Source organism: Poromitra crassiceps (assembly GCF_964638095.1).
Source record: "Poromitra crassiceps genome assembly, chromosome: 7".
NCBI classification, from domain to species: Eukaryota; Metazoa; Chordata; class Actinopteri; order Beryciformes; family Melamphaidae; genus Poromitra; species Poromitra crassiceps.
Genome location: NC_139628.1, coordinates 45,669,403 through 45,684,874, shown reverse-complemented (window position 1 = coordinate 45,684,874; position 15,472 = coordinate 45,669,403). Strand labels below are relative to the sequence as shown.

The 15,472-nt window shown below is 46.7% G+C and overlaps 2 protein-coding genes across 2 annotated transcripts in view; one reads left to right on the top strand and one right to left on the bottom strand.

Moving 5' to 3' along the window:
• Nucleotides 1-15,472, bottom strand: part of sorcs2 (sortilin-related VPS10 domain containing receptor 2) — a gene marked incomplete at both ends in the record, with an annotated part of 265,843 nt that overhangs the window by 235,851 nt on the left and 14,520 nt on the right. The window contains one exon of the mRNA XM_083640144.1: nucleotides 9,981-10,048. Within this exon, the coding sequence (XP_083496270.1) occupies nucleotides 9,981-10,048 (68 nt within the window). The remainder of the gene's footprint in view (nucleotides 1-9,980; nucleotides 10,049-15,472) is intronic.
• LOC310780237 (cytosolic carboxypeptidase 6-like) lies at nucleotides 2,485-3,849 on the top strand (the record flags this gene model as incomplete). Its single annotated transcript, XM_083640812.1, has 1 exon — nucleotides 2,485-3,849. The coding sequence occupies one exon, from the start codon at nucleotides 2,485-2,487 to the stop codon at nucleotides 3,847-3,849; it is 1,365 nt and encodes a 454-aa protein (XP_083496938.1).

Below are 15,472 nucleotides of genomic sequence, written 5' to 3'. Positions count from 1 at the left end.
CTATTGAACTGAATGAGTTACTAAATCCCAACTGTCATGATATCAGATTTTCACTACACGATTACCGTGGCAAAATTCATAATTTTGCGATGATGATACCATCGCGATATTTACAGTATAGAACATTTGAGAGCACTTTGAAGAAATGGAGCTTTTATTTGGGCATACAATACAAATATTTTGAAATCAATGTGGTAATGATCTGGCTACATGTAGCACCTTTAACATGCACAGTAGACAGAGTTTTGAACAAAACATACTGTAAAAGAACATAATCTCACTGTTAAGTGTATTAACCCTTGAAATAACCCCATTACCTCTATTGTTATGTGTATTCTATTTCCCTTTGCTGTATCCTATTACTGTTTTGCTGCTGCTGTGACCCAATTTCCCCTCAGGAGTCATTAAAGTTGCATCGTATCTTCCTCTCTCGCCGCCGATCATCTTACAAAATATGCTCTTTTGTTTGTGCTGTGTGACTGTGAGGAGTGCAGCCTTGTGTTTGTGCTGTGTGACTGTGAGGAGTGCAGCTTTGTGTTTGTGCTGTGTGACTGTGAGGAGTGCAGCTTGGTGTTTGTGCTGTGTGACTGTGAGGAGTGGAGCTTTGTGTTTGTGCTGTGTGACTGTGAGGAGTGCAGCTTTGTGTTTGTGCTGTGTGACTGTGAGGAGTGCAGCTTTGTGTTTGTGCTGTGTGACTGTGAGGAGTGCAGCTTTGTGTTTGTGCTGTGTGACTGTGAGGAGTGCAGCTCTGTGTTTGTGCTGTGTGACTGTGAGGAGTGCAGCTTTGTGTTTGTGCTGTGTGACTGTGAGGAGTGCAGCTTTGTGTTTGTGCTGTGTGACTGTGAGGAGTGCAGCTTTGTGTTTGTGCTGTGTGACTGTGAGGAGTGCAGCTTTGTGTTTGTGCTGTGTGACTGTGAGGAGTGCAGCTCTGTGTTTGTGCTGTGTGACTGTGAGGAGTGCAGCTTTGTGTTTGTGCTGTGTGACTGTGAGGAGTGCAGCTTTGTGTTTGTGCTGTGTGACTGTGAGGAGTGCAGCTTTGTGTTTGTGCTGTGTGACTGTGAGGAGTGCAGCTCTGTGTTTGTGCTGTGTGACTGTGAGGAGTGCAGCTTTGTGTTTGTGCTGTGTGACTGTGAGGAGTGCAGCTTTGTGTTTGTGCTGTGTGACTGTGAGGAGTGCAGCTTTGTGTTTGTGCTGTGTGACTGTGAGGAGTGCAGCTTTGTGTTTGTGCTGTGTGACTGTGAGGAGTGCAGCTTTGTGTTTGTGATGTGTGACTGTGAGGAGTGCAGCTTTGTGTTTGTGCTGTGTGACTGTGAGGAGTGCAGCTTTGTGTTTGTACTGTGTGACTGTGAGGAGTGCAGCTTTGTGTTTGTGCTGTGTGACTGTGAGGAGTGCAGCTTTGTGTTTGTGCTGTGTGAATGTGAGGAGTGCAGCTTTGTGTTTGTGCTGTGTGACTGTGAGGAGTGCAGCTTTGTGTTTGTGCTGGTGGAGCTTTGTGGTTGTGCTGTGTGACTGTGAGGAGTGCAGCTTTGTGTTTGTGCTGTGTGACTGTGAGGAGTGGAGCTTTGTGTTTGTGCTGTGTGACTGTGAGGAGTGGAGCTTTGTGTTTGTGCTGTGTGACTGTGAGGAGTGCAGCTTTGTGTTTGTGCTGTGTGACTGTGAGGAGTGCAGCTTTGTGTTTGTGCTGTGTGACTGTGAGGAGTGCAGCTTTGTGTTTGTGCTGTGTGACTGTGAGGAGTGCAGCTTTGTGTTTGTGCTGTGTGACTGTGAGGAGTGCAGCTTTGTGTTTGTGCTGTGTGACTGTGAGGAGTGCAGCTTTGTGTTTGTGCTGTGTGACTGTGAGGAGTGCTGCTTTGTGTTTGTGCTGTGTGACTGTGAGGAGTGCAGCTTTGTGTTTGTGCTGTGTGACTGTGAGGAGTGCAGCTTTGTGTTTGTGCTGTGTGACTGTGAGGAGTGCAGCTTTGTGTTTGTGCTGTGTGACTGTGAGGAGTGCAGCTTTGTGTTTGTGCTGTGTGACTGTGAGGAGTACAGCTTTGAAGTGCAGGTTGTGACGGATGGAGAAAACATGGCTCCTGACAGAGTGCCAGACAATGGGAAGAATAGGAGAGGGAGAAGATGGAGAGAGTGGTGGAAAGATAGGAGTAGGAGTCAGAGAGGTAGAAGAGTGAAGACTGATGTGTTACTGAAGCCCTATTCGCACAGGATAACTATTATCTACGTCTGTCAGTCAGTGATGTCCCTCCAGCCATTTTGATGTCATCAGTGAGTGATCCTCAGTGATGTCACTCAAACAATTGTGATGTCATCATAAGTGATGTCACGGGAGCAATTGTGATGTCATCAGTGAGTGAGCATCCGACTCCTCTGAACAGGTCCGGACTGTGTGGTGGCTGCCTGTGCACAGAGGTCATGACGCACAGACGTCCACAATAAGGACCCCTTCCCCCCAGGAGGACCATCACACTCGACTTCGTGTCATCGCCGACGATGGTTGAGGAGAATATTACCAGAGATTTGGAGACGGGCAGTAAAGCCGGGGTAGAGGATGCCTTGAATGTGAGCAAGCTGATGGTGAGCCCACCAGGATACACAGGGAGTCAGCGAAAAGGACACCTGGTCTTTGATGCGTGCTTCGAGAGTGGCAACCTTGGCCGCGTCGACTACATCAGTGAGTTTGAGTTTGACCTCTTCATCCGGGCCGACACCTGCAACCCTCGCTACCGAGTCTGGTTCAACTTCACCGTGGAGAACGTCCGCGCGACACAGAGGGTCATTTTCACCGTGGTCAACTTCTCCAAGACCAAGAGCCTGTACAGGGATGGCATGTCTCCCGTGGTCAAGTCGACCAGCAGGCCTAAATGGCAGAGGCTTCCGCCCAAGAACGTGTACTACTACCGCTCGCCCGACCACCACCGCAACTACGTCATGTCCTTCGCCTTCTGCTTCGACCGGGAGGACGACGTCTACCAGTTCGCCTACTGCTACCCCTACACCTACTCCAGGCTGCAGCACTACCTGGCCGGCCTGGTGCGCAGGAACCTGCCCTACCTGCAGAGGGAGCAGCTGGGACTCAGTGTGCAAAAGCGGTGCCTAGACCTGCTGACCATCACCAACCCTGTCCACCTGAGTCCAGAGAGGGAAAAGCGGGTGGTTTTCCTAACAGCTCGGGTTCATCCCGGAGAGTCTCCCGCTTCCTTCATCTGTCAAGGCGTGATTGACTTCCTGGTGAGCCAGCAACCGATGGCGCAGATCCTCAGAGATCACGTGATCTTCAAGATCGTCCCCATGCTCAACCCTGACGGCGTCTACCTGGGCAACTACCGGTGTTCTCTGTTGGGCTTTGACCTGAACCGTCAGTGGGAGGACCCCTCGCCCTGGGCCCACCCCACGCTGCACGCCGTCAGACAACTCATCGTGCAGATGAGCCAAGACCCCAGCGTGAGCTTGGAGTTCTACATCGACGTGCACGCCCACTCCACCATGCTGAACGGCTTCATGTACGGCAACGTGTTCAAGGAGGAGGAGCGGGTCCAGAGACAAGCGGTCTTCCCCCGACTGCTGTGCCAAAACGCACCCGACTTCTCCTTCTCCAACACCTCCTTCAACCAGGACGAGGTGAAGGCCGGCACCGGCAGACGCTTCCTGGGCGGGCTCCTCGACAACACGTCCTACTGCTACACCCTGGAGGTGTCCTTCGGCAGCTACATGGCGGCCGGCAGCAGCGCGCCTGTGCCCTATACTGAGGAGACGTACATGAAGCTGGGCAGGAACGTGGCTCGAACATTCCTGGATTACTACAAACTCAACAACCTCATCAAGGGCAGCAGCCCCGTCCCAGACAGGCAACAGTGACACAAAGAGAGAGATGGCAGACAGGGACAGCGAGAAGAAGAGTGCCTTCTTAAAGGAACACTCCGCCCATTTTCAACCAGCTTTGTATCATTAGAACATCAGTAGTATATTAAAAAACTGTAAACGGTTTTGAAGTCTGTCATTTAATTTGACAGTTATTGAGTGTTAAAGTGTGGACCAGTGACATCACTGGTCCACACTAACTCAAATTAATAACTCATTAACTCAAATCAACTCACAATAACTGTCAAACTATTCATCATTCATCTAGTTTGACAGTTATTGAGAGTTGATTTGAGTTAATGAGTTATTAATTTGAGTTAGTGTGGACCAGTGATGTCACTGGTCGACACTTTAACACTCAATAACTGTCAAATTAAATGACAGACTTCAAAACAGTTTACAGTTTCCTGATATACTACTGATGTTCTAATGATACAAAGCTGGTTGAAAATGGGCGGAGTGTTCCTTTAAATAAATTAAACTACAGCCAACTGAAAGACACATGGAGGTTTGGGAAACTCACAGACACTCAAATAATGCTCTGTGCTTTTACAATAGGGGGTTTGTCAGAGCACACACACACACATGGACAGATGTCTGTGGATACACCACCCCCCCCCCCCCCTCCCCGCCCACACACACACACACACTGACCGCAGGATATTGGCATGTTAAGTGTCCGGCCTATCTCCTCTCACTTCAGGGGTTCAGACCTCCGGCTGGTGTAATGCAGGCAAAGCACAACAAGCACAACAACAACAACAACAACAACAACAACAACAACACTGCAGATATAGCATCTATTATTGACCTGGGTCTCCTATTACCTTCCACTGTGACAGGAGACAAAGGAGAAAGAGCGAGAAAGAGCGAGAACAGGAGGCAGAAAATGTTAGAAGGGAGATTGGAAAAGAAAGAAAGAAAGAAAGAAACAAACAAACAAACAAACAAACAAAGAAAGATTATCGTGTGTGTGTGTGTGTGTGTGTGTGTGTGTGTGTGCCTGCGTGCGTGCGTGTGTGCGTGCATGCGTGTGTGTGTGCGTGCGTGTGTGCGTGCGTGCGTGCGTGTGGTATCATTCATAACAACCCAGTCTCACAGGCTGCCTTTTCAACATCTGGCCAGGGACAGCAGATGGAAATTAGCCGTCGAGGCTAACTCTGGCTCACTTACAGTTTCACTGTTGATTGGTGTGCACTGTCCGTGAGAAATAAAGTATCATTTATCAAAATGATGTGTAGTGTGTGTATATATGATGTATGTAACCACAGTATGACGTGTGTAGATATGTACAGTATTATGATAAAGCCCCTTGAGACGCGCTTGTGATAAGGGGCTACTATACAAACAAACTAACTAGCTAACTAACAGAGAGAGAGAGAGAGAGAGAGAGAGAGAGAGATAGAGAGAGAGAGAGTAGTGTGTATGGATGCCTCAGTATAAGTCAGGACAGCCCTTGGCCACCAGGCATCTCTCTGGCCTCACATGGACAAACTGGGGGTGATCTTCCTCTGGATAACAGCTCCATCATTTTCAATGCCATCCTTCAGAAGGCAAACTGCCCAACTGTGTTTTTCAGCAGAAACTACCTGGGAGGCTCCGCCCCCGACACCCCCCCCCCCCCCCCCCTCACAAAGAAGGCCATTCTCACGAGGAAAGCTTCTTATCAAGCGTGTTACAGCCCAGGACCTTGGGACAGCCATAACAGACGACCACAGACAGCAATAACACAAGACCAAGGCAGACCAAACTAGCTGCAGCACAGCGGGAAACACAGACACAGATTTAAAATAAAGAAGAAGTCATGGCTACATTTTACATGGTCGAAGTTGCTAACGTTACACGTGATAGTGCATGACGCTCTCCTATTTCAGTGATGTTGAAACTTTGGAAGAACACAGTAACGTTTGTACCGACTGACTTAGGACTTAGGTTTTTGAAAGCCAATTATATTTTTGGATCTAAGCTGCTGATATTTTGTGCCAAACTCGAATATCTTTACAGTGATCATTGGCGACATTTTCATGTCCATAAATGTCCGTTTGCTTCCATCTATCGCACATTATTTTGGATTCAACCTTTACTGTTCGAAACTAAATCTCTCCATCGAAAGCCAGAATTTGCTTAGGTGGGTTAGCAGTGCCAGCTACAGACTTTGGAGTAACAGTACCTTCCTCATTGCAGAGAAGTGAAATTGACTGGCCCGAAATTGACTGGAATCTAATTAGGCCTGGGATATATGGGGGAAGGATCAAAAATCACAATATTTTGACCAAATACCTCGATATAATAATAATGATTGGATTTATATAGCGCCTTTCCAAGGCTCAAAGCGCTTACACAGAATCATTATTCGTTCACACCATTCGTACCGGTGGTTCAGAAGCGTGGCAGCCACACATTGGCGCTCAACGGCCCCTCCGAACCACCATCATTCATGTCTACATTCATACCAATCATACCAATCATACCATTCATAGCAATCATACCAATCATACGAGGCAAGGAGGGTTAAGTGTCTTGCCCAAGGACACAACGACAGCAGCTGGGAGGGAGCGGGGATCGAACCGCCAACCCTTGCGTCATTGGCCGACCCGCTCTACCTCCTGAGCTAGCTCCCACATAATAGTGGGATGACATTGTAGGGATGACTGTTGGTGCTCTCACAAAATATTTACAGAGTGAGATTTTTGATAAATAATCATCAGTAATGTGGAGAAAATGACTAAGTGGGTAAAGACAAATAATAGAACAGATAGAACAGTCTGGTAAGTTCAGAAAATGACATCACTTTACTGTAACGCAGCCTGTAAAAGCAGGAAAAGACAACTCTTATGACTGACACTGAAGTGGTCAACTCTGCGACAGAGACGCCCTGCGTTGCTTAATGGCACTGGCAGGGCTGCCCGTGCAAGCAGAAGCCTCCGAAGACCAGGGCCGGTCAAAAAGAGTCTACTCAGTTCAGCGACTCGGCTGCCCCAGAAAAACCTTCCCCTCTCTCTCCACGGTTAACTTACCCCCGTGTGGCACCTGCCATCTTGATCTACACCACCTGACAGGGCAAGACGTCGAGCCCATTCATCTCCCCCCATCTCCCTCGTTTGATCCCAGAACCCCAGGACTTCAAAGCCTGCAGGCCAGTGGATGGTGGCTATCCACAGACCATGCCAAGCTGACTGCTACAGGAAGCCAGGCACTCCTCCACACTAATGTTGTTATAGTTAACTCAAACTCAAACTAGGTGTGAAAAAACATGTCCAGTGGTGAATCTGGAGCATTATGTCCAGTGGTGAATCTTTCTGGAGCATTATGTCCAGTGGTTAATCTTTCGGGAGCATTATGTCCAGTGGTGAATCTTTTCTGGAGCATTATGGTGACTCTTTCTGGAGCATTCTGTCCAGTGGTGAATCTTTCTGGAGCATTATGTCCAGTGGCGAATCTGGAGCATTATGTCCAGTGGTGAATCTTTCTGGAGCATTATGTCCAGTGGTGAATCTTTCTGGAGCATTATGCCCAGTGGTGAATCTGGAGTATTATGTCCAGTGGTGAATCTGGAGTATTATGTCCAGTGGTGAATCTGGAGCATTATGTCCAGTGGTGAATCTGGAGCATTATATCCAGTGGTGAATCTGGAACATTAAATCCAGTGGTGAATCTGGAGCATTATGTCCAGTGGTGAATCTGGAGCATTATGTCCAGTGCTGAATCTGGAGCATTAAATCCAGTGGTGAATCTGGAGCATTAAATCCAGTGGTGAATCTGGAACATTATGTCCAGTGGGGAATCTGGAGCATTATGTCGCAACAATTAAAACATCAACAGGAGAATGAGGGAAATGTGTCCATTATTCATATGTGTCCTCCAGGGAGACATGCAGTCAGCAGCACTAACGAGAGGCTGAAGCTTTGAAGTCATGCAGCCCTTCAGTGAGGTTGAATGGCATGAATTAAGTAGCGCCATCAGACACGTTTTGCTCATTGCCTGCGTGTGTCAACGCCTTCTCGCTGGCTAATTTTAGCCACTGTGGTACAGTAAGCACAACCGTGTCTATTTTCGCACAAGTGTTTCTAATGAAATCGGATACTTTCTCCATCCCTGTAGGGAATTTGGTGTTTCTCCCCCCCCCCCCCCTTCACAGGAAGGTCAGGAGGCAGTCAGCTACTGAACGGCACCCATGGAGCTGATAGGGAATATTATGTGTCTTGCTCAAGGACACTTGCTACCACAGGGTTCCCATCCACACATTCTGCAACATCAAATTCAAGGAGTTTTTTGAAGGACTCTCCAGGCCCAATTTCCTCAAATTCAAGCGAGGACCCAACACGGCACAGTTTGAGACACAGATCAAGGCTAATTAGTGTAGGAACACTCAGTTAAGGTTCACTTCACATTAGCTTGCTAGCTTGATGCTAACCTGCATCATTCCACTTCACTCACTCACGCACACACGTCACGTGACCATAGCACTTTCTCCAGGCAGGTGGGCGTGAAGATGTACAGTACAGACGGCAGGAGACACACATGCAGACAGCGGAACATACCCTAATTACAACGTTAAGCACAAAAGAAAAAGTAAAAAATCAAAAGAACCTCAATTTCTATTGTTGCACAAAATACATAAATCCAAGTTATGACTATTTTCAAAACCTTTCAAGGCCTTGATTCCCCAACCCCCGCCCCCCTCAAATTCGCAAACGTTCATCAAGGATTTCAAGGACCCGTGGGAACTCAGCTACCGACAAATATCATAATTCATACATTCTACTAGAATAAAGATAAATTGTTGGATTCACATTGCATGGCAGTGTTAATGCAAAAAGACACTTGTTGTGAGGTGTAGCGGGGGAACGACTGCCTTGCTCTCGTGCTGCAGCCCTGCAACACGGCAGAAGTGTGAAGTGTTGTTGGCGCACGGCGGCTGTGCTAAAGAGCTAAATCGAGGTGAGCTCTGCCAGCCAGACTTGACCCCTTTCCCTGGCACTGCGTCCTGCCCTGTGCCACGCTGATATGCTATCTGCCCAAACAGATGCCCACTCTGGCCTCAGCGCGCCACTCTCCTGTCCACCCCTTCACTCTGGCCTCAGCGCGCCACTCTCCTGTCCACCCCTTCACCGCATGGCGGCGGCCTGCTGATGTTTTGTCCTAGTGCTCCGGTGATCACTCTTATCTCCTCGAAAGAAGCCGAGGATCCTGAAGAGAAGGATAAGACATCACTCATGTCACAGCGTTCGGGTTTTGTATTGGGGCCAGTTCTATTCGGGTGAAGGAATGAATGGGGCGGGGCATGGGAAGACCCCACTGTAAACCATCATATCTGTGTCATATCTTGGATCGAAAAATGCTTCAACCAGATGAAAGAAAACACATCAGGTGATGTTGACTGATGCCCCGTTCGGTCATGTATCATGATGTAGTTTAGTTTGCTAATCTAGCTCTATTCTGGACCAAACAGGGGCTTCAGCTGAGCTATATGCAGCTGCTGGACAGAGACGGGATCATGTCTATGTTCCCCGGGTTCTACGTTCCCCGGGTTCTATATTCCCCGTTTTTCACTAAGAGGGTTCTATGTTCCCCAGGTTCTATGTTCCCCGCTTTTCACTAAGAGGGTTAGGGTTAGGGTTAACCCTAACCCTAACCCTAACCCTAACCCTAACCCTAACCCAAAGAACCCTTTTGCTGAAAAACGGGGAATATAGAACCCAGGGAATATAGAACCCGGGGAACATAGGGATGACCCCACAGAGACATGATCTGTTTGGAGACCAACAATAAGAAAAACAAAGCACACATTTACATAAAAAAAAACATCAGTCAACCTCGTGCAATGTGTTTTCATTAATCTGGTGAAAGCATTTTTCAATCAAAGGTGACACGACACAGATATGATGGTTTATACTTTCCATTCACTTCAATAGAACTGGCCCCAAACTCCTGCCCCCAATGCAAAATTTGAACGCTGTGACATCAGTGTTGTCTTATCCTTCCTGTTTAGCATCCTTGGAAGTGGAGAGGTGGAGGAGAGACTCCTGACATTGACCTTGCTGTTGTAAGCAAGCTGTGTCTGCGACCAGACATAACATAGGAAGACATCCAACAAGAACACAGTCCATGGAAACGCTTGGTCCTACCTCCACAGGGAGCTCTCCAGAACCTTGGTGGAGTCGGCGTGGTAGTACTTGGTCAGGATCAGGATGACCTGCATGGAGAGAACGGAGGAGATTGAGGGAGAGTTAGATGCTGTAATGATCATAAAACAACAACAACAGTTGGTTAGCGAGTGAAATGTGAAGGGAATAGTTTGTTCTAGTTTCCTGTGCATTTAACTCCTTCATAAAGACAAAAAACTTCAAGGGGACATTTAATCAATACCCATAGTCATAACACCATTGGTCAATCAATAGAACCGAATAAATACAGGCCAATGTTTGGTCTAGATTTAAAGTAATTTCTCCTCTATATTTATATTTCAACTGAAGGGGACCTTCGGGTAAGTCTGCCTCCACTCCTGCTGATTTGTATGCAGTGTTTTGTGCGAGTGTGCTTGGAGAAACTATTACCCTGAACAAATAGCCATCTTGTTTGCCACTTTAACTCTCCAGAAGCGCTCACAGAGTGCTTCCTCAGTACTCCTGCCAGCCTCCCGGCTGCATACACAATTATGTGTTTAATTTTTATTTTCTTCTCGGGGGCGTTTTGATTAAGAAAATCCTCAATTCAAGGTGAGCACAGGTTTGTTTTATGGGATGGGGGTTGGGGGGTGGGGGGGGTGGATCAGATTCGGATTTCACAGAAACGGCAGAAATCTATTATTCATAGTACCAAGACATCTTGGTCCGGGGGACAAACCCCATGCGTGTAGACTGGATCAGAGACTCTTGTCATCTCATATTTCTCACAACTCCTGTTCTTGACAGCCAAGTCTGCTGGGATTTGCGTTGCCATGGCAAGACAGCCAGTGGGTCAGGCCTGGGAGGTGTGATTGACAGGCAGGTATGGGAGCCAGTGAAAAGCGCAGGGGTGCCTCCAGGCTGAGGGGGCTGGTCCTCCAGGCTGAAGGGGGGGGGGGGGGGGGTCCTGCCCAGAGGCAGCTGTGTTGAAGGTGGCTGTGGAAACCTGTGATGAGCTCAATGTGGGAGATAACATGGCTCTATCAGAAAGAGCACAGCCTACTATATATTCTCTTTGATGAATGTACACTATATTGTAAGTCATGTTTTACACTGCCCATTTCTTTTCTTTTTGTGTAAAAAAAGAAAATCTAAAATTTTGGACTTAGACAGTTTCTACTCTGTTTCAATGGTAGTTGACTTATGGTAGGGCTGGGCGATATGGACAAATATCACAATATTTTTGACCAAATACGTGTATCGATATTGTGATGATATCATGGGGATGACTTGGTGCTTTCACAAAATATTTACACAATATGATTTTCTGATCACCAATATGACTAGCTACTGTACGTGGGTAAAGGCAAATAATGGAACAGCAAGAACAGGTCAGTTCAGAAAATGACATCACTTTACTGTAATGCAGCCTTTAAAACGAAAAATCCCAGACGATGTCTAGTCTAATATCTCAATATCGAGATAATATCGATATCAGCCCGAATTTATGGAACGAGGGTGAGAGCACTGCTGCATAAAACTCTAAAAGCCTGGGTGGTCTGACAACAGACTAGTTCAGGAGGTCAATGTCTGATGAATTCCTTTGTCAGATATCTGATGATGAAGGCCGTGCTCCTCAGCTGTCTTGATAAGATAGTTGGCCGGAGGCCCAAATATTTCCACAAATATGTTTTCATCCTGTGAGAACGTTTAGCCTGTTAAAGCCTAGCCTCTAGCATCCAGTCTCTCTGAAGGCCTCCACATTGGCCTCTTGTGTCAGGCCACACAACCACGAGCATCCAGTTCCTGTTAGCATTCAGAAAGCTAACCTAAGCGAAGCAACCTTCACAGGCAGGTCTTCCTTTGATGCGGGGCTGGTCTTTAGATACCACACTGTCTTAAGAGAGGTTATTCTACAACAGCGGTTCCTAACCTTTTTCCACTCATGGCCCACTAGAAAATCTCAAAAATGTTTGCGGCCCACATCTGACCATAAACAGTAGAGAGGGTAAATAATGCGTTCTCAGAGCACTTTTTATTCTAATGCTAAAAGGAGCTGTCCATCAGCACCACACAGAAATCAGAAACTAAAGTTTGTCTGCACTCTGCAGCTAATTAACGAAAAATGTATAACACAAATTAAATAATGGTATCATTCAGCAATAGAGAAATGCATTCTCTTCGATAATAATAGTAATATTTTTTTTTCTCCACAAAGATCGGATTGTTTTGCAAAATGATTTGGCAGGCCACTTGCAATACCGTCACAGCCCACCAGTGGGCCCCGGCTCACAGGTTGGGAATGGCTGTGTTCTACACACAACCAAGTGTTGGTCAAAGCAGAGCCCCACAGCTGAGAACAATACAGAATCACAGCTTTGAGTGCTTTAAATGAGTTTCCACCACACAGACTACCACCAAAGCCGCTCAGCGGAGTCTTGGAGGCGCTTGGCTCAAAGCAAGCCAAACTCAGGAGTCTTAACCCTGGCTCAGAGCAAGCCAAACTCAGGAGTCTTAACCCTGGTGGAGTTTGCCTTCCAAACGTGTTTACAGAGTCCAGCTAACCGGAACGGAGGACATTTCCCCCAGCAGCAGCCAGGCGTGCCAAGCTTGATAACAACCTCAGTAACAGCTACAGCTACAGTAGAGCTTACAACCTTTTTTCTATATCTCTAACTGTATGATAAACCTGTAGGCTGATGAGGAAAAAGATACGGTAAGATCACATTTATTAATACCACACATGGGAAATTAACTTGTTACAGCAGCTCAACAGTCAAAGCACAAGAAAGGAGTGATTGTATGTATGTACAGTATATATATATGTGTGTGTGTGTGTGTGTGTGTGTGTGTGTGTGTGTGTGTGTGTGTGTGTGTGTGTGCATATAGATGGGAGAAGATGGCGTAAATGAGCGACGAGGAAGATGAGGGGAAGGAGGAACACGATGACACAAGGTATGCTTTAAAGGAGAGCGCTTAATTTCTAGTAGTAATAATAGAGACCAAACAATGGTGCTACATTATGTGGTGGCAGTGTTGAGTGTTAAAAAGTCTAACTGCCGTAGGAACTAGGGATGTCAACGGTTAACCGTTAATCGATTAACCGTCGCTAACGTCGTTGTTCGGTTATTGCTGTCGGTCTATCAGTTAATATTATTTATAATATTATAATATTATTAACAACAACAATCTGTAACAGATTGTTGTTGTTGTAATGTTTACATAAACAGGAAATAAAGCTCTCAAAAATATATTTCCTTGTCATCCATATAAGAGCCAGAATGATTTTGGAATGATTACTTGATCAAAATGTGGCAATAAACTTATAAATTTCAGCAAAGCCAACAAAAAATAAAGGCATAATTCTAACACAAAAAGCATTAACATTTCAGCATCTAAATAGACACGCCTTGTTTGGGCATGAGCTCATTGAGTAAATAGACAAAAAATAATAATAATAATAATAATATAAAAAAATTATGAATTAACCGATAGGTTAAACGATTATTAGCGTCGGTTAATCGAAAGTGAAATTAACCGAAAATTGACATCCCTAGTAGGAACATATAGCACCAGCGGGGGCGCTCCTTCTGACACTGCGTGTAGCAGAGTTCAACAGCATCCACATAGGAAGTGAGTCCCGAGCCTGTGTGCGTGAGTCTGGTGAGTCATATGAAGTGAGTCCCGAGCCTGTGTGCGTGAGTCTGGTGAGTCATATGAAGTGAGTCCCGAGGATGTGACCGTGCGTGAGGCTGGCTGGGTCATGCAGCATGTAGTGAGTGAGTGTTCCCTGATCAGTGGCCTGGCACCGTGACTCACACTGTCCGCCCCTGCACAGCTGGCCCTCACCTAATGAGACACCGCTGCAAAGCTCCACACTCTCAGGCAGAAAGTAACGGACTTGAGGGTTACACCACCACCATGCTGAACACTTACTACCAAAGCCAATCTATATGCTTCTTTTACCTTTGAGCTGTAAGCTGCTAGTGCTTTCAAGCATGGATTATGATGACAAATCATCATTAGAATGGTCAGAATAAGGTCATAGTCAGAGAAGCAATAGTCGAATCAAGACATGTGGAGTATTCTGATATTAGTCGCATCAATGAAGTGCATTGTAGACCTGTATACACCTTGTAACGTCTTATCGAGGTATTTTGCGACACGTACGGCAACGCGCTTGACAACACATGCTAGAGCTTCCGGCGAGTGTTGTGCAACTTATTTACAGAAGAAAAGATGTCCGCCACGGTGCCACCGGTAAAAAAGAAGTCACATCTTGTCCCTAAGTTAGGGACAAGATGTTGTGACTTCTTTTGTCATCTTTCTACTGTGTTGGGGACCCTAACCCCCAAAGAAAGAGAGAGTTACACATCACATGACATACTGCACATGTACAGGGAAAGAGAGAGTTACACATCACATGACATACTGCACATGTACAGGGAAAGAGAGAAGAACCTACGTGCTTCTCTTTCACTCCGTCAGCCCCGGGGAGATTGAGACATCCATCATTCAATCGAATGTTAACATTTCTGCGGTTTCGCATTCGACGGCCCAATTCTGTCTCTGTCTCCGCTTGCTGCGCGGATCTCCGAGGCCTCCGAGTTCTGCTCGGTTGGAAAATGATTTTTCTTCTCGGGGATGAAAGTAGACAGGGCAAGGACACAGTCTGCCATAAACCACTGCGCGGGCACACGCCAACAGGGAGCGTTTCTTTGGCAGGAGCGGACCTAAGCCACAGTCCCACACTGACAGAACTGCTGAACAGCAGAGACGCCAGATTCCTGTATTGCCTCGAGTATAGTGTGTGCAGGCCGGCGCAGAAGAACTACAACTTGGCAGCTCCTACCTACAGTACAGCTCACTGGTCTGAAAGGGTAGAGTTGTGTGGCACATACTGAGAATCTCAGCACACACAAAAAAAAATACCCTGTTTTTTTTTTTTTTTGCAATGCCATGCCAGTAACTCAATAGGAATAAATCACAGAGAAATACTTAGCGTCAACAAGTATTGGCAAATATGTCATGATTAAGCAAACGTTTTTTTTCACGAGCAAAGACAGAAAAACTCTGGGCATCCCGCATCGATTCAGATAACAAATGAGAAGGAAGTTTGTGGCGAACCCGGTTGACCTAATCAAAGTGCTGTAAGTAAGCGGGACTATCTCCTCTGTTGTAAGTGTCTTGGAATACTGCGAGCACATAATCAGCCTCTGTGGGCTTCTTGTTTGCAGGCTGCCAGACAATGAGCTGGATGGCATTTATTGGGGGAAAGTCAACAAGGGTGGTCAAGACCCCTGGATGACTCCGACACAAGAGCGACAAGAGACCCCATTGAGGCGCGAGCTCGCACCGCAGTTGACCGTGAAGTCGAACTCGACAGCCACCATTTGTCCCCCAGGGCATTCCCATCCGCTGGGACTCAATGGAAGCCTATCAATCAGCTAGTTAGAAGAGAGGAGGACAGAGGGGGCTGCGAACGGTGCAGAAAGAGACAGACTTGGGGGGGA